The sequence below is a fragment of the Eublepharis macularius genome, chromosome 2, assembly GCF_028583425.1.
Source record: "Eublepharis macularius isolate TG4126 chromosome 2, MPM_Emac_v1.0, whole genome shotgun sequence".
In the NCBI taxonomy this organism is placed as follows: Eukaryota; Metazoa; Chordata; class Lepidosauria; order Squamata; family Eublepharidae; genus Eublepharis; species Eublepharis macularius.
In genome coordinates this window covers 50744728-50763101 of record NC_072791.1, presented here as the reverse complement: position 1 = coordinate 50763101, position 18374 = coordinate 50744728, and the positions used below count along the sequence as shown (strand labels likewise).

Here is an 18374-nt window from a genome sequence, read left to right as displayed (position 1 = left end):
AATCTTCTAAAATGTGTGCCAAACTCTGTATACGGCAAAGTGCCCACCCTACATCACTACAGCTCACAAAGAGTTTTGACATAATGTCCACTGTGAGTATTTTGGCACTGTCCAGCATGTACCAAATATTCACGGCTGTGTACCATAAAAGTAGAGTCTACTTTAGGGACAGATACAACTTAAGTTTAAACTGTAAAAGACGTGCACTTGCAAATGTGAATGCTGTACTTGCAATTAAATTAAGAAACCACCATTAGAAAAGGATTACAGCATCAGGAAGGAGATTTATATGCATAGATCCCATTTCCCAATCATATTTGTACTTAGGTACAAAAAGATCCTCAATTTGAATGAAAAGCATACATCATCTCTAATGCTCTTAAAATTCTTCCTCAAATCCCACTTCCCCGCAAAAAACTTTCTTGATTTAAAAAGATTTTTTCCCCTTTCTGCTTCCTTTCTCCACATCTTTGCTCATCCTTTATGTGATCCCCTTTTAACTTTTCTCTCTCTGTATTTCTAGGATCCAATCCAAAGCACACAATCATTTGAATGTAAATTCTATTGCTTTCAAGGGGATTGGATTCCAAGTCTTACACTTACACATCTCTTTTATGTACAGCAGATAGCATATTGTTGCAACTCTACAAAAGAAAGGCCTGCATGTGTACATGTGCATGCATGTGTGTACACACCAGTCCAATGTTACACTCCAGGGTGTCCAAGAAACAGAACCCAGGGTGAGGCTAAGCAGACAAAGGAGTTAGATTATTCACAGAGAAGCAAGATTTTCAACAGCTGGAGGGAATATGATGCAATATTGGACTCAATGGCATCCTCAAATGGAAGTGAATGTGGGTAAAGTGCTCCCTTTAGAGACAGTGATCCAGAGAGGATATACCTTATTCTCACTGATATGAATTATTCACAGAGATGAAAAGTATGTGTGCTCCCTACACATGAACACACATGCATACACCCCATACTGACAGACATATCACTAATTAACAATGCACCATTCCTACTTCAATTATAAGTCAAGTTAACTGTGTTAAAGCCACACTATAAAATCCAGCTCTAGACTAGATAGGGGGTGAGGTCTCTTGCTAATGCAATGAGATTTATATCAATGGCTCATTGGTGTTACCTGTGTAATCAATGAGAAATAAATGTCTGAAGATGTATAACCTACCATGGAAGAACCCTGATTATTTCCTAGTTCATCGATCACGCTGGAAACCGTTACATGGAGAAAGGAAGAGTATTAATCTCTCAACCCAAGCAGCAATTCCACACACACCCCTTGAGATTTTTTTTTCCAATGGACATATACATGCTTTGTCCTATGGATGCTGACCCTGGAGAGATGCTGCCACCACCTGACAGAAAGATTGTGTTTTGTGTGACCAGGTTCCATCTGTACTTGATAACAGCATCTCACATTAAGTTTTAAAAAAGAAAAATGGTGGGGGGGGGAGGCCAGTCAAGCAATGGAGTGACATATTTTCCTACCGTATATTATAAGGTAAAGTGAGCCCAGTGAAAAGGCAATTCAAATAACAGGTCTGTAAGGGACCTACAGGCCAGTGGGGCTAATCAGCCTCATTGAAATGCACATCTGAGCTAAGTGTGGGGAAACTCATTCTGAAAGTGCAATTTTGACTGCTGGACTAGAAACATGGTAGTAACTTCTCAATGGGGGCGGCGGTGGCGGGGGGGGGGGGGAGAACATTATGAAGACACCAAAGGACTGAAGCATTTTGTCCTCCAATGGGAACTGAACCTGAAAAGCTGAATAGACTTTCCCAGCACAGGAAGAAGATGAAACCATATTTATGATGGTTGACTTTATTTCCTTGGGTCACTTAAGCCCACACTTCACAGCATAGTTCCCTGAAGGCCTATAGAAGCTTTCAAAAAGCTCTGGTATCAGCAAAGTTCTTGAAAGGCAGAAGTTTCCTCCCCGCTAGAAGAGCTTCTCACATCAAGGCCTTACTTCATACTTCAGCATCTGACATCTTACAAAGCCAGATGGCAAGCCCAAAACATGTCTACCTATCTCCTCATGCACTGCTCAGAACAGAGCAACCTCGTTTTTATCATACCATGGGTACTACTGTAATGTAACTAAGTAGCAAATATACTACTCATATGGACGTGAACAATAAAGCATTCTCTAGGTCAAATCAAACATTGCCAGGTATGAATGGCAAATAAAAATTACAATTAGCAAACCATTTTTTTAAAAATAAAGTATTAGTTGTAACTTATTTTATCTCCAAAAATCACTTTGGGCACTAGTGGTGCCTTGCTCCACACCTCATACTGAGACAAAGTGGGTATGCAAGGTGGGGCTTTCTCAGCAGTGGCCCCTTACCTCTGGAATTGCAATCCTATGAACACGTTCCCGGGAGTAAGTCCCACTGAGAAGGCTTACTCTCAGGAAAGTGTTGTGAGTATGCGAGTTACCTGCCGGGTTGGAGCCCTCAGCAAGCTAGGGAGGAGTTGCAAGTCCATGTCTGACTTTCTTTCCAAGGAATCAGCCGCACTCTCATCCGGTTCAAATCTCTGTTTATTCAGTTGTGTTACAACTTCATAGCTCCTGCGTTCTCAGCTCAGCTGCCAGGAGCAGTTTGTGTCACTGACTCCCGGCAGGTGGATCCCCCACCCCCGCCTCCTTCCTCATCCACCCCTGACTGATGCCCAGCCAGCCATTTAACACCTTACCCACATCCAGATCTACACCGCATCGGCTCTCCCCACACTTCTCATCCTGCAGCCCATACCCTCTAGCCTGCTTCTTAATTCTCCACCCCCCAGTGCTGGCCATGCCAATGGCTCCAGCAGAAACTCCTATGAGAGCTGCCCGCCTGCCTGCCGGCCCCTTCTTACATGCCTCCTGATAGGGAAAGTGAGTGTCCAAGACACCATAGTGTTCTTAGGATTCTCAGTCTTTTTAATGTTTTTATTTTTCTTCATTTATATCCCACGTGTCTCCCCAATGGGGATCTAAAGCTGCTTACATTGCTCTCCATCTCCTCCATTTTATCCTCATAACAATCCTGAGAGGTAGGTTAGACTAACTGGTTTGTGACAAGGTTACCCAGAGAGCTTCCATGGCAGAGCAGGGATTCAAACCTGTGTCTCCTAGATCCTAATCCAGCACTCTAACCCCTATACCACACTGGCACTCCTTACCGGCTTAGTATTGTTTTCTCAACCATGCAAAGCCTGCATTACCTCCTTATCCATGGACTATGGCACCCTGTAAAGACTTTTCATTCCGGAGAGCATTTGGAATGGGTTATTTCTTGGGTTTTGCTGTTGTTTAAATATATTGTTCTACAGTTGAGTATGATAATAATATAGGCTTGTGTGGTTTTTATCTCATTCACTTTTATACAATATTTTGTAAACCTTTTTGTATGTAAGCCACCACTTCAGTGTATATATTCTTGAAATAAGCACACAAAGAAATACATATAAACAAATTTCATCCAGCGCCATTCTATATTGATTTATATTCTGTCTTTCTACCCAAAGGAGACCCATAGCAGCGTATATCTTTCTCCTCTCCTCCATTTTAGCTCCACAACAACCCTGTGAGGTATATACCAAGATCTGGCCAGCATTCGATGTACAATAAGGGCTTGTGGGTTATGTATTTTATTCTCTGTTTGGTTGGTGTAGAAGCATGCATGGTGGTGTTTTTTTTTAGTGACAGAGAACATTTCCATCAACTGAACTGCTGTGTGATTCAAAACCACGCATAGTCCTGAATCACCAAACGATTAATCCGAAGTGGCCTGATTTAAATCAAGGCAATTTACATCAGTGATATAAATCAAGGAGAGAGAAAAAGCTGGTTTAATTTTTTTAATCCATTATTATTTAGTTACAAATTTGTTACTGTAACCATAAAAACATAGTAATTGTATGTGTGAGTTTCTTAAATATTTAGAAATATTATGACAACAGTAAAAATGTATGCTTTTTTTTAATATATAGTCTCTTTACAGCCAATACAGGATTTGTAGACAGGTGCTGACTGGAACCAACATTTCTTTTAAAAAATTCCCCCACCCCACCCGCTAATACCACTTCCTGTTTTAATCTGACCCATCTCACTTATCATACCTGCAAGCCACAAAAAAAGTATATTAAACTCAACAAGCAGCAAAAGTTGATGTTACTTCTAGTCAGATCACTGTTCTCTATGATGGAAGGCAAATATCAGTGTTCATTTACAAGAATTTATAATCAGATTACTTAGTGAAATGCAGAGATCAATTGGCTCCTAACTTGATACATGGGGTGTCTTGCCAATCCCTGGCCTCTAGTATCAAGCCGTAAGTACACAAAACTATTGTGCTACATGATAGCTGCAACCCAAGAACTCTTGCATGAGAGTAAGCCCCACTCAATAAAATGGGACTTGTTTCTAAGCAGTTGTGCCTGGGATTGCTCCTGATGACTGAGAAAGACATTTCTCACCCCCAATTCTTTCTTTACAAAGAAGCAGATTTTAGAGACTGTTTATAGACTGACTGCCTTTCTCAACAAGACTCAAGAACTGCATGGTTTAAAATAATGTAATCAAATAGCATCCAAGATTTATTAACCAATGCAATAGGACAAAGATTACAAAAACCAGAAACAGGGCAAAAAAATTTCAGGCATGATACGTCAAGTGATGCAGAAAACTGAGTTACAAAAGTAGAAAACAATGCTGTAACAAATACAACAAATACTATATATTTGCTTTAAGTTCAGACTTCATTTTAAATAAAGTTGTTATTAAGAGGACTGTATTACAGCCAGAATGTGTTTAAAAAATGAACGGATATAATAATATCTGTATTTTTTTTTGCTTCAGTGTTTTGGGAACAACGTAACAGCTACTTCCACCAATCTTTCCACACCCGACTTGGAGCCCATGCTACTGGACCCTGGGGTTTCAGCAGCTGTGTGGAAGCATCAGGTACCAACTGCCATGCAAACGAATGCTTTAGGGGGCAGGGGTTGCCTGCCTGGTTACAACTAAACAACCACAGTAGATGGTTGTCGTGGATTTTCCGGGCTGTATAGCCGTGGTTTTGGCATTGTAGTTCCTGACGTTTTGCCAGCAGCTGTGACAGGCATCTTCAGAGGTGTAGCACCAAAAGACAGAGATCTCTCAGTGTCACAGTGTGGAGAAGATGTGGACAGGTAATTTATATCTTGGTTACTCTTACAGGATGACTCAGCCCAAACCCACCTTCCTGAGTAGATATAAATCTTCTCCACACTGTGACACTGAGAGATCTCTGTCTTTTGGTGCTACACCTCCGAAACATCAGGAACTACAATGCCAAGACCATGGCTATACAGCCCAGAAAATTCACAACAACCATCTTTCTCCAGCCGTGAAAGCCTTTGACAATACAACCACAGTAGAGTTTTAAATTGTCATTGTACACAAACATACTCAACCTTAAAATTTAGTCATGTTCCAGGAGAGATTCAAGTGTATGATTACGTGACCCGTAACAGGGAAAGAAATCCAGGGCTACCAATCCAGAGTGATGAAAGAGAGGTTGCTCCACCTTTCTATACGAACTGCCAATGGCATCCCTACCTATGCAACAATGGCTATAAAGCAGATCAACAGTTCTTTTCCTGATTAATTTCACCTTTGGATAATGCACATCTCATTCCTATCTGACCATGATGAAAGGTGCACAAACCAGGGCTCGCAGCTTTTTTTTTGCTCGCTTGTGCAGATGAGCTTGTGAAGAATGACATTTACCAAAGCAGCTGATTGTAGAAGGAAATAAAGATACCGAAGTAAATTGTTAACTCAATTAGACACCTGGAATTCCTTCTGCAAACAAACAGGTTTGCCTTTCAGCATATGCACTTGCTGGCATCAATCAGAGTAATGAACATCAATGCTTTTCAGTACATTAGGGACACTTTTAATGCATTATTCATTTCAACAACATTTATGGGGGGAATAATTGCATCAAAACATATAAGAAAAGCCAATTTGCTTTTGCATGGCCTTTGGTGCTAGTATGATGTTCTAAACAGGAACTGGTGGGATTTGGAAGATTCAGGTTCAAACCCTAAAACGTCTCATGCTCTTGATTCCAGCCTCAACAAAACCCAGCCAGAGCAGCCGCCTTTGAAAAGGTGTCACATGATGTAGAGGTCTTTCAAAGACTCTTAAAGATGCTCTGTTATTCAAACACTGTTGCTGGCAACTTTGTGTTTCAGGACCAAACCAGATGTGATAGTGAACATCTTATCACAATCAATAAGCTTTCGAAAGCTTATGCTGCAATAAAATTGGTTAGTCTTAAAGGTGCTACTGGACTCTTTTTGATTTTGCTACTACAGACTAACACGGCTAACTCCTCTGCATCTTATCACAAATTCAGTTTCATACACAAAATGGGCTGAAGGTGGTTTACTTCTTGGGGGCGGGGGGGGGGAGTTGTATGAAAAGGCCACTGATGCCTCTCTTGCCTTACCTTCCTTCAGCTTGTGCTCCAGCCTCCTCTCTACTCATTCCCAACATTGGTGTAAGGGGTAAAAATGGCTGGAACAATGGCTGGTAAGTAGGGTTCAATACCATCTTTGGTGTGCTCCTTTTATTGTAAAGCAGACCCCCACCCACCCACACACATCCCCTGCTTTATAGGTGAATGGAACAGATGGGGACAGAATTAAGAGTCCCAACATATATCTTTTTTTAAAAAAAAACTTTCACTCACTGGGCTTTAAAAGTTAAGGACTGCAAGACTGCAAAAGACCTCTGTACCCAGGAAAATGTGTCTAAAATCATTAATTTTTTAAAAGTCCTTCAGAAAACAGAAAAGCAGATCAGAAATTCCCATGAGAGATAGAATACATGGGTACAAACAAAGCAATGATCCCTGATGGAAATTTTGCACCAAAGTTGATATAAGCATTGTAACATCAATTAAAAACATGCCCAATGTATATCACAGAAAAAGGCCTTGTTTACAGTTTGTATTACATAAACAGGCTTTCACAAATATCACTAGTTTTGTTCCAGACATGTACACTATGTACAAATAGTTTGGAGTACAGAACACATGAAAGAAGCAGAGGCACTCGCATAGAAGGCCTGAGAATATCCATGCACATTTGAGACTGTAGGTGACAGAGGAGCAAAGATTTTCATCACCTCTGGAGGTGAAGCAATTGGCGTGCTCTTCATGCAAGACACTTTTGTTGTCTACACTCAGTGGACTTCCATGTTGGGTTACAAAGGATAACTTGGGGGTGGGGGCACGCCCTTTTCCTGCATGAAACAGAACTCAACATGTATTACAGATCTTTTCATCAATAAAACTGAATATATAGTTAGATACAGAGGGATAAAATCACCTAATGCACCACTGCAGATACTCATGGTGGAATGACAGATCCCTCAACCCGTAAGTCTTAAGGAAACAACATTTGCAGGATGAAATTGGTGGGGAATGGGAAGAAAGCTTAACCCATATCCTTCCTGACATCAATTCTACCCTGGAGTCTTAGTCTTAAAGACATAGTAAGGATTCTACCCATTGCTTATGAAGAAGATGGTTCTAGTCCACAAGAATATGGTGGAATAAAATATCATGAGTCCTTCAGGAGCTACAAGTTTATTTTTGCTGCAACATACTAACTCAGCCACACCTGCAGAATTATTACCTGTTCTCTCATGTAACCCTTTCTTGCCAAACAGTTTTTGTGGGTTTTTTCCGCACCCTGATTCTGAGACCAGAAACAACTCTCGCAAGGGAAAAAACATAGAAGGAAGATGAATTGTAGGAGGGAATCAACAGCCAGATTTTCCTTTCTTCCTTGATTCCTCCCCCCCCACCCCAAGATCCACATGAGTTCAGCAAATATAGATTTTAAAAATCTATATTTGTCAAGGTAACGTTGATCTTTCTCTATATACTTGAATTCTCGAGGGTACCCTGGAATTTTGTTCCTAGGAATCTGCTATTACTTTTTTCTCTTATGGCTTTCAAATTGTCATCCACTATGACTAACTGCATGTCCAGTTTAGTTCCCAGGAAAGGTCACTCAGAGTTAGGCAATTTATACAATTACTTTTTACAGGAAGCGGGAGGGAGGATTGTCAATGGCAATTTGACTGATCAGGTTGCAGATTAACAATCTGTTGAAAAATCAAGGCATGGAAGTGAACTGAAACTGCCCGGTGACTTCATTGAGGCTTTTGCCGATCTAAATATTTGATTTAATCATAAAATGGAGGACATATTTTCAAATTTTTGAATAACCCTTATCAAAGCTGATAAATGCTTTTCCTGCGGCTGTGGGCACATATCTGCACCAATGCTCTTATTTTAGTTATTTATTATTTACTTTATAGGCCACCTTTCTTGCTGAAACTCAAGACAGATTACATACTCTTCAAGGTACTACTGGACCTAGATCACAGTTTAAAACAATGCAAAAGAACCACATGGAATGAAAGTTTTTTTAATGCTTAGGGGGAACTCGGGATGTTTGGGCAATCAAGGAACTGCTCTTGATATAGCATTACGTGAGCATGGAGCAACATGAACATTCAACAATCAAGAGTGTTTGATAATGGAGACTCTCCTACATCACTGTCAACAGAGAAGGTGATGATCAATCATATTTCACATGAATGTTCCCAGTACAGTATTGTCCCTCAAACTCTGCATGCTAGCTATTTTATTAAAGTTATTATTATTAAAAGCTAATATAGCAAATATCACTGAATTTTGCCATTAGAATGTAGTTCCTCGCAACTACTTTCTGGGCTGGCCTAAGAGACAGAGATATGTCCCCCCAAGACCTCCAGGTGTTTCGTTTTTTCTGTTCTTTTTCTGAAAACTTGGCCATTCTGTGGCTTAGCCCTTCAGTCCAAACCTCCTTACACAAACTAAGCCTTAACAACCTAAAACTACATTTACACATCCTTCCCATTACACAAGCCTTTCTTCTCTCCCCTACCCCCCTCCACTCTTGTATTCCCTGGTTGGTTAAGAATGCAAGCTCCTCGGGGCAGGGACCTATCACTGCTCACTTTGCTTTGTAAAGAGTCAGCTTCAGACAGTAAAGTGTGAAGTATAAGCAACTCTGACAGTGCTACATGTTATTAAGTATTTTTCATTATTAACTAAGCAGCTCTGTAGTCCTTCAGGAATTACTGCGTGCCATACATACCCCCAAGCACTACTCACACCTCCAATTTTACGATTTTGGAAAGCTGTATTTTACACTAAGAGCTTCAAACTGCACGTAGGTTTAATGCCTCAGTTGTCATTACACACAACCAAAGCCTACACACAAAACCCTATCCTTGCATACCATCAACCATACTAACTAATCTGGCTTGACAAACACAGATATAAACATCGGTTCTGACACAGAGCCATGGCAACTGCTCCAGGATCTCTGCCAAAGCTGAATTCTTCCGTCTGAAATCATAAAGCGACTTGTCTGTTGTATTTACAGTTCCGGTGGCTCTGGACCCAGTCTGATGAACACGGGGCATCCTGGCAGCCAGCCAGGAAAACAGATTTGAACCCATCCTCTATGCCAGAACATGTGCCATTTGATTAGAAAAAAGAAAGACGAATTATGCATATTTCTCCAGGATGGCAGTTTTCATCAGACCTTCCATTGTAAACTAATTGCAAAGCATGCTGCTATGCAAGTATCATCAAAATCCTTTGTAACCTATAATAAACAATTATATTTCCATAGGCGGTGCTCTTCAGCAACCCAATAATAAATCTCTCACGCACTGCTGCTTAGGTTTCACGCCCAGAACAGAGTAAGTTTGCAGTGGTGCAGTTTATATTTTTATGTGACCGAAAAAACACATTGATTCTCTACCTCCATAATTATGATGAATATAACCACTATCATGGGCAGTAGAAAATATATGGATTCATTAATTTTCCTTTGCCTTGATAACAGCAGAAGACTCACTTTAGCACAAAAATGGTACTACTCCATGGGTAGCGGGAGGTCATGGGATCTCTGGAAAAAAGACACAAGCCTTAAAGTCGTCTGTGCTTCAATTTTCATGCATACCAAGGCCATTTCTGGATGCATAACTATATGGGCCTAACCAGGAACATGTGCACTGGGCTCACCTTCCATCCATCCAGGGGTGGGACTCAGCAGTACAGCACTGCTTTGCATGCAGAAGGTCCCGAGTTTAACTCCTGGCATCTCCAGATGAAAGGATCGGGTAGCAGGTGACGTGAAAGTCCTCTACGTGAAACTTCGCAGAGGTGCTGGCAGCCAAACTAGACAGCGTTGACCTTGATAGACCCATGGCCTGACGCAGGATAAGGCAGTTTCACGAGTTCACCTTCACTGCCACCAGGGTTTGGCTCCTGACAAAGCAGGGCTGCCAGGCACGATGCAGTGCAGATGCAGTTTACGAGTCCATTTACAATGCATTTGGTGCACAGTCTGTACCACTAACGTGTAAGATAAGGACCACTTGCTTGAAAGCACCACCATAACCTTTCAAATACAAAGGTTTTATTAAGAGAGAATGCTGCCGCCCAACATTCTCTGAGGGCTCAGCGACATCTTAGGGTTCTATCGTGATTTTTTTGGACGTTTAGCCACTGGGATTGCTTTATCGAGGAAGAGAATCAAACTAGGAGAATCACCCTCGCTTCCCCCTGCCATTCTCTCTCTGAAAACAGCCACACTCAAGCTGCTTCTAGTCTTGCTGGGGAAGGTAAAAGCAACTCAGAAGTGGTTTTGTCCAGAGAGAAAGTGATGGTAGGGAAGGGTTAAAGTTGCCCCCACTCTCACCATGCTGTTCTCCTTGACAAAGTAATTCCGAAAGCAGGATTTGCAAAGGAAAAAAAATTAAAATTAAGCCTTGAGAAGGGAGCTTCAAATATTCACATTCCCCCCCCCCCTCTGCTGTACCTTGATTCATTATGGTTGAGTAGCTTTCTGTTTACAGGAGTGTTTAAAAAAAAAAAACACCTCGGGGTCATTTTCACCCAAGAGTGCAGTTGTGCATATCTGAAATGGTGTATGGTGGCCTGTTCCATGTGCTCTGATGATTTACCTCTCAAATTTGCTATGCCTGCATATAAAAGTCTAGGATAGGGTGTGCGAATAGCTACACAGCGCAATGTCACAGAACATTAACGTTAGCACCACTACACTGTTATTATAAGGTTATTGCTGCTGAATACCAATACAACAATACAAATATTTAAAACCAGGATATTAAGCTTTAGACCATTAGAAGAGACTTAGAGCTCTATCCCTCCAAGCTAAGCTCCCCACACGCAGCAATCCAAAGCATCATTCTACAATTTGGGATAAGACTGCTCTCCTCTCAAGACACTTTTTTTAGACCACAGGGACCTCACACAGTACTGGAGAAGATGTCTCAAGTCCAGTAAACCAGCACGAATGGAAGCATGGTAATGAACATACATGACAGCATGAAGTTGCCTGGCACTGAGAAGACCGACCTATCTAATCAATGTGGTATACTGGCGGCAGCTCTAGAGGGACTCAGGTAGAGAAAGGTGTTTCTCAGCCTTACTACTAGAGAACTTTTTAAACTGGAGGTGCAGGGGATGAAACCCAGGATATGTGCAAAGATTGTGCTCTGCCTCTAAGCTACGGCGACTGTGATCAGAACCTGTACACTGCAGCTTATAAACTTACTTCAGACCAAGTTTTCCTGTAATGATTTAAAAGTTATGGCTCATGACAGTTTGCTTTTTCAAATGCCACAGAAAACTAAGGTTACAACAACCTGGAAATGGAGAACAGGAACACTACACAAGAAAGAAGGGGAGCCTGTAACAACATTCCCTGTTCCCAATCCCTCAAACCCTCTGAGCTCCTGTGTCACCTTAAGCACAACTGTACCCTTCTGAGTTCACTGAAGTCCATGGGCTTTGAAGGCCGTCATCCTGCTTAGGACGGCACCGTAAGCCAGAATGTTACAGGGTTGTGAATTTCTGAAATGGCAACAGCAAATTATGTGGTATCAATAGACAAATGAAATGTCATAAACAACATGAAACTTAACATGAACAAACCGGCAGATGGAAGGACAGGTAGAAAGCTCCTGTTGCAAGTGGCTCAGCTGCAAATCAGCATTCTACTAGTTCAAGTCCCACTACTGCCATGAGCTCAGTAGGTGGCCTTGGCTAAGCCACTCCTCTCAGCCCCAGCTCCCCAGCTGTATTGCGAGGATAATTATAACACTAACTTGTTCACCTCTCTAGGTGAGGCACTAATGGGTCTAGAAGAGTGGTATATACGTGCAGTTATTATTTATTTATTTAGCGTATTTCGAGCCTGAGTTTTGAAGCTACCTGGTCCCCCAAGATTGTTCATAATGCAAATTAAAACCAAATGACATAAAAGCAGAAATCTGCAAAAGAAAGAAGCCATCTCTGCCCACTTACTCCTCAACATTTACTACAGATTTCTGTTAATAAGTCCGCAGTTTTAACCAAACATCCTGCAGAATTGGTAAGATTTAAACCAATATTGAAGGTACTTGGGGATATGGTCACTCTCAACTTCTGAATGAGGATATTACATACATAGGGGACAGCAGGAGAAACCCCCTCCCCAGGACCCAGCCAACCAAAATTTAGTTAAGGCTGGTTCCCTAAGGAAGGCCCCTTGTGATGATTGCAAGTTCCAAGTCAGACAAGAGGTGGTGATGGAGAGTGCTGTCAAGTCATAGCTGACTTATGGCAACCCCTGGTGGGGTTTTCATGGCAAGAGACCAACAGAGGTGGTTTGCGATTACCTGCCTCTGCAACTCTGGTTTTCCCTGGAGGTCTCCCATACAATTACTAACCCAGGCTGACCCTCCTTAGCTTCCGAGATCTGACAAGATCAGACTTGTCTAGGCTATCCAGGTCAGGGCAGGTGGGAGAACATGGCTAAAATATTCCACTGTGGGTTTAGAGCGGGAAAACGGTTTTAAAATGCCACCTTAGTCTGCCTATGGGAATTTAATTAGTTATTATACTCATTGTATTACAACTCTGAACAGTACTATTTGATTCTGAAATACAATGTTTAAAGTCTCCTGCTGTTGATACGCAATTGCTGATGGCTGAAACAGAAAAGGCTTTCTTGACTCTTGCACTAGCAGTGACTGGTGTAAAGGTCAGGTCTAAGTATGACTCTTATATAAACACTCAGCTGGGGTGGGCTTTGCTCTATCGAGTTCGGAATTGCTGTATTGCTATATTATTTTCTCTATAATGTATAAAGCCTACAAAACATGACTCTTGCTTTGACATTGCCAAATATATCTAGAATGTTTAGTTTTCAGTGTACCCGTGCAGTGAATAATGCTAGCCTGGCATCGCCATTTTGGCAGACGTTTTTTTACACTGATGTAGTTTATAAAGCCTGAAATTAACGTATTTCTTAATTCCATTAGAAATTTAAAATAATAGTTTTTAATTTAGGGCATTTTCACAACTTGAGACTTCAATTAGCTCCGAACACAAACACCAGCTACCCTGGGTACAATGAACACTCAGTTTTTCTTTTAACTTCTTGCCTCCACCACCATAACATTAAATCATGCATAACAAAAAAAGCATTAAGAGAAGTTCAAATGCTAAATGCCTCTGGTTGCAATCCCAGTCCAATAGCTGGGAGCAGACCCTTCACTAAAACAACTGAAGTTTTTTACAGCCCTCTTCAACTTGTCTGGTAAGGCCTGGTAAGAATATTAACATTGCCTAACCACATCCAGAGACCAGGAGGGCCTACTGGCCATGCACACTTTCCCCCCACGTTTCCAACTCGCATTCGCTAATACCCCTCCTTTCAAATTTGGGTGCTAGATCTGCACTATGCACTGCCGTTTTCACACAGCTTCAAGCCACAGTTTTCAATTTTAGTTAGAAGCCGAGGTTGGTGAAAACGGCAGTGCAGACACAAGACTACACCACAGTTCACTCTGAAAAGGAAACAGGTTGAATTTATTATAAAAGCTTTGAAACAGGTTGGAAGAACTTAAGGATGTGGATACTGATGAGATTAGCACTGTGCGATTCAGCTCTGGTTATTTGCCCTCCCTGCTTATTCATACACTCCACCTATTTAGACACAATGTTCTACAGAAAACTGTGATGCACAGCATGTTTTATGACAATGCAAATACATTGAAAAAGCTGATCAGCAGCCAAGTAGTTGGAACCAATGGACATATTGTAGCAAACAACCGAGAGTGCAGTCCTGTGAACACTTACTTGAGAATAAGCTCCACTGAACTCAACAGGATTTACTTCTGAATAAACATGCATAGGACTGGGCTTTATAACAGCTCTAAGTGCACAAGCAGCCACAGATCAATCTTGTAGCTGGCTACCTGCTTGCCTGGGATGCTTAAAAATTCCTTCTAGGCAAGCAGCTAACCTCAAGCTACTTGACACACAGAGCTGGTATCGCTTTCTGTGTACTGGGAAAAATGTTTTACTTATCTTGCAAGATCACAGCACACTGATCCTACATCTCCTGAGCTACATGATCCTACCCATGCTTCCTCAGAAGCAAGTCCTTAATGCAGTTGGATTTATTCCTAGGAAACATGGTTCTAATTACCACTTCAGAGAGCTCTGCCTATATAGTCAGGGAGGAAATATACATATTATGGTTAAAGTCACTGAATTAGTCTGACAGATGATGATTTTACCTTGAATTGACACCATGGTAAATGGCAGGTACAGCAAAATAACTGAAGTACAAAGAAAAGTACTTTATATATTCTTTGTTCATTCATTAGTGGATGGACACGTCGCAGAAGTAAGGGACAAGCCCATGACTAACTTCCAAAGAACTAGCCAATATAGTTTGCTTTTTCTTCAGTTGAGTGTATGTTATACTCTTAAGTTACAATCCTATTAATGTTTACTAGGGCAAAAGTCCAACTGAATTGAATGGTACTTGCTTTTGATTAGATTTACATAGGATTGGGGTGTAAATTTTCTAACTTCTTAGTAAAAAGGAAAGGAAGTCACCAAAGTACACAAAGGAAAAAGGATATAATTATTATAAAACTCTTCTCTCCTTCATCAGGAAGGCCGTCTCTTCTAAATGTGTTAAACATTCTTTGGCTGCAACCCCATATGCAATAACTTGGGAGCATACCCCACTGTGCTAAAACGAGCTTAATTCTGAGTAAATATGTGAAGAATCAGACCTTTAGAAGGGGACAGATGACACAAGGCTGAAGCATTTCTGTAGTTTCATGAATACAGCAGCTTCCAACACCAGAAGGAATTCAAGCTTGCCCCCCCCTTCTGTCACTTTTCAGAAGAAATTTGTTTATTAATTGCTATGGATTTTGCTTATTTATTCAGCTGTGCAATGGTCTCTACTAGTACATATGTGCATAAATGAAGGATTAACATTATTAGCTCTCTAAAGACACACTAAGCTGCCCAGGAGCTTGAGAAACATTCTGCATGCAAGCAACACAAAGAACCAACCTGAGCTTAATAGAAAGCAACCTGTTAATCTTATTATGAAATAGACTTTTGCAACTTTTGACACCTTCCCAACTCATTTTGCTTTCTGAAAGCAGCACTAGTGCTTTGATATCCACTGTACATGGCCACGTTTCTGCATGATACACTCACAGTGATTATATGAGAGCAAAGTTTTACAAAAGCAACACCCTGCACATCTGTTCCTAGAAAACCAGATGTTGTCATTGAAAACCAACAGGGATGGCCCAGTGCAAATTAAGTTACAAACTTAGTTGATTCACAAGCATGTACTGCACTTGAAAGATTCTTACAATGCAATCCTGTGCAGTTACTTCAGTGTAAAAAATCAACTAGCTTACCCTTCAGTTAACTCTGCACACGACTGCACTGTTACCTCCTAAACACATTTCCTTGGAAGCAAGTCACATTAGTTAACAATATTATTTACAAGTAACTCTTTCGAATAACAGCTTTAGAAGAGCACAGAAAAGGTGTTGTAATAATATCTGGTATCCACATCTTGCAGTTTAGGGTGGAAAAATTCATTTCGGTAATGACACTAAAACAAGCAAGTCCATTAGCCTCCTAAAATATGCTCTAAGAGGCCATTACATAAGGTGGAGAGACTTTAGAAAACTTCTCTGAATTCCAGAAAAGCAAGCTACACAACATGTAAATAGCTGTCCATATTTTACTCATTTTACAGCTCTTACCTTGGATCTTTCTTTCACATAATACTTGCCCAGTCTACTGCCACAGTACATCACCAGCCTGTCTATAAGCGACAAAAGAAAGTTGATGGCCTCACAGCCTTCTTCAGTGCCTGCGATCCACTTTATCTGGTCTCCCCTCAGGTGTCTTTTGGAGATGCCATTGTGTTGGCCTGCCAGTTGACCGTCCTGCAGTTCTCCATCATAGTGCATCTGCTTTACTCGTTCCAGGACACAGTCCCCTACTAACTCACCTAAAAAATTGTCCAGGTAGCAGAAGCCAATGTCGTGCAAACAGGGCACAATGTAGTCCAGGGCTATTTTCTCGAGATCTAATCTCATGATATGTCCCAAAGGCATTTTAGCGATCCCCGGCTTCCTTCTACAAAGTCCAAAGCCCAATCAAATAGTTAACCAATAAATAATTGTAAGAAAATGAAGTAATCAAGAATTATCTTAATTCCACCCCCCTGCTTTTTAAACTCCTGGATTTAAAAATGGTATATGTCTGTCTCTCTCTCTCTCTCTCTATATATATATAGATATATGGGGGAGGTGAGAAAGGAATGAAACTATGGCAGGTTAGCAGGAGAGTTTGGTGTGTTCCAAAGTTTCTCAAAAGTCTTCGGTGCAATTGCAAATAAGCTTCTTGGCTCTTCTCAGAGACCTGATAACGACATGAACGCTGGTCGCCCTCCTTACCCCAGACTGACCTCCACTCCCTGCTTAAGAGCAACACCTTGGCACATACGGAGAGCTGCTCGAATAGGAAGCTGCTGGAGCCCTTTTCTCTCTGCTTTGCGGGAGACCAGTGTTTTAAGCGAGCACCCCGGCTTGTGATCACTCCCCCTTTTGGGAAGCTGGGTCCGGCACGCTCCTTCCCATTTATTTACCAAGGCAGCAGATGGCCCCTCTCTGATTAATACGTCTGCTACGTGCAGAATGTGTTCTTAGTTCGGCGGCGAGCGGGCACGTGGGAGGAGCCCCGACCCCGGGACAATCTTTCCCCGCGCCAACCCCCCAAAGCAGTGGAACATGAATCCAACCAATCAGGAGGGCCACGGGGCGTGGCCTGCTTCAGACCATCCAACCCCTACAGAGTTCACGGTTGGAACCAATGCCTGAGGAGGGTGGGAATCAAAGCCGCGTGTATGGAGGAGGCGTGGCTTATTCAGCTGGCCCCGCCCTCCCTGAGGGGCGTGGCCTCCGCCATTGAGGAATTCTCCCCGAGCATGTACACTTTCCACTACAGTCACACACTACCAGCCAATGTAAACAAACGGTGGGGAGAGGGAGCCAGCCAGTGCCAGCGGAGTTTCTCTTGGCAACTTAATACCTCCGAGAGTTTACTACTACTTTATCTCCGTCTCTTTTCGGAAGGCGTCCTTCCCCCACACCTTCTGCAGACAAATCATCATTAGACGGCTGGAAATTGCTTCGCAAACAACATAATCAGTCCCAAGTGCCCGTGCTCGACTGAAAGGAAATGCTCCCATTGCAAGTGGTTGCATCAAAAAGCACCCATCTAATTGCAAGCGCTTGGATACTAAGTCTTTACGGCCCTTCTGGACCCGAATGCCTAATTCATACCTCTTTTAAAAAGGCAGAAAATACCATTTTATTCCGAAAGAGTAAGAAAGTTTCAGCATAAAAACGTAAACTTAGCAGAAATCATTTAAATAAAAAAAAACACCACGGCTATTTCAGACTACTCCCCGAAACTCCCGAAAGAATGTTTGATTTAACTCTCGGGTGGACTTTTGATGGACGTGGGGAGGAGAAGCAACCAGCCCGCGTTAGTGTTTGGAGAGTAACCCACTTTTTTCCAGTTTACAAACCGCACTACCTTGGCCACCGTCAATCTCACACGTAACAAAACGATTAAAGGGGGGGGGCGCGCTAGGGATTTCAGAACCGGCGCGGGGAGGAGACGAGTGAAAGCAAGCGACGAGCATGCCGCGCGAGTTTTCAGAAAGAGCAGGGAAAGCTTAGCCGAGACGCGGAGCGGCAGAGCGCTGAGAAACTTGGGGAAAGCCGGCGAGAACTTGGCGGGCGCCCTCGCCACGGGAGTTACTGACCTTGTGTCTTCCTCTAATTTTGTAATGGCCCAGCTTGCCATCTGCACACATGATGAGCT

At 42.0% G+C, this 18374-nt stretch overlaps 1 protein-coding gene across 1 annotated transcript in view; it reads right to left on the bottom strand.

The window, feature by feature from the left end:
- The window catches only part of EGLN3 (egl-9 family hypoxia inducible factor 3), a 43608-nt gene extending 26439 nt beyond the window's left edge, over positions 1-17169 (bottom strand). The window contains exon 1 of the mRNA XM_054972727.1: positions 16241-17169. Coding sequence (XP_054828702.1) covers positions 16241-16597 — 357 coding nt within the window. The 5' untranslated portion in view covers positions 16598-17169. The remainder of the gene's footprint in view (positions 1-16240) is intronic.
- Positions 17170-18374: the final 1205 nt, after the last annotated feature.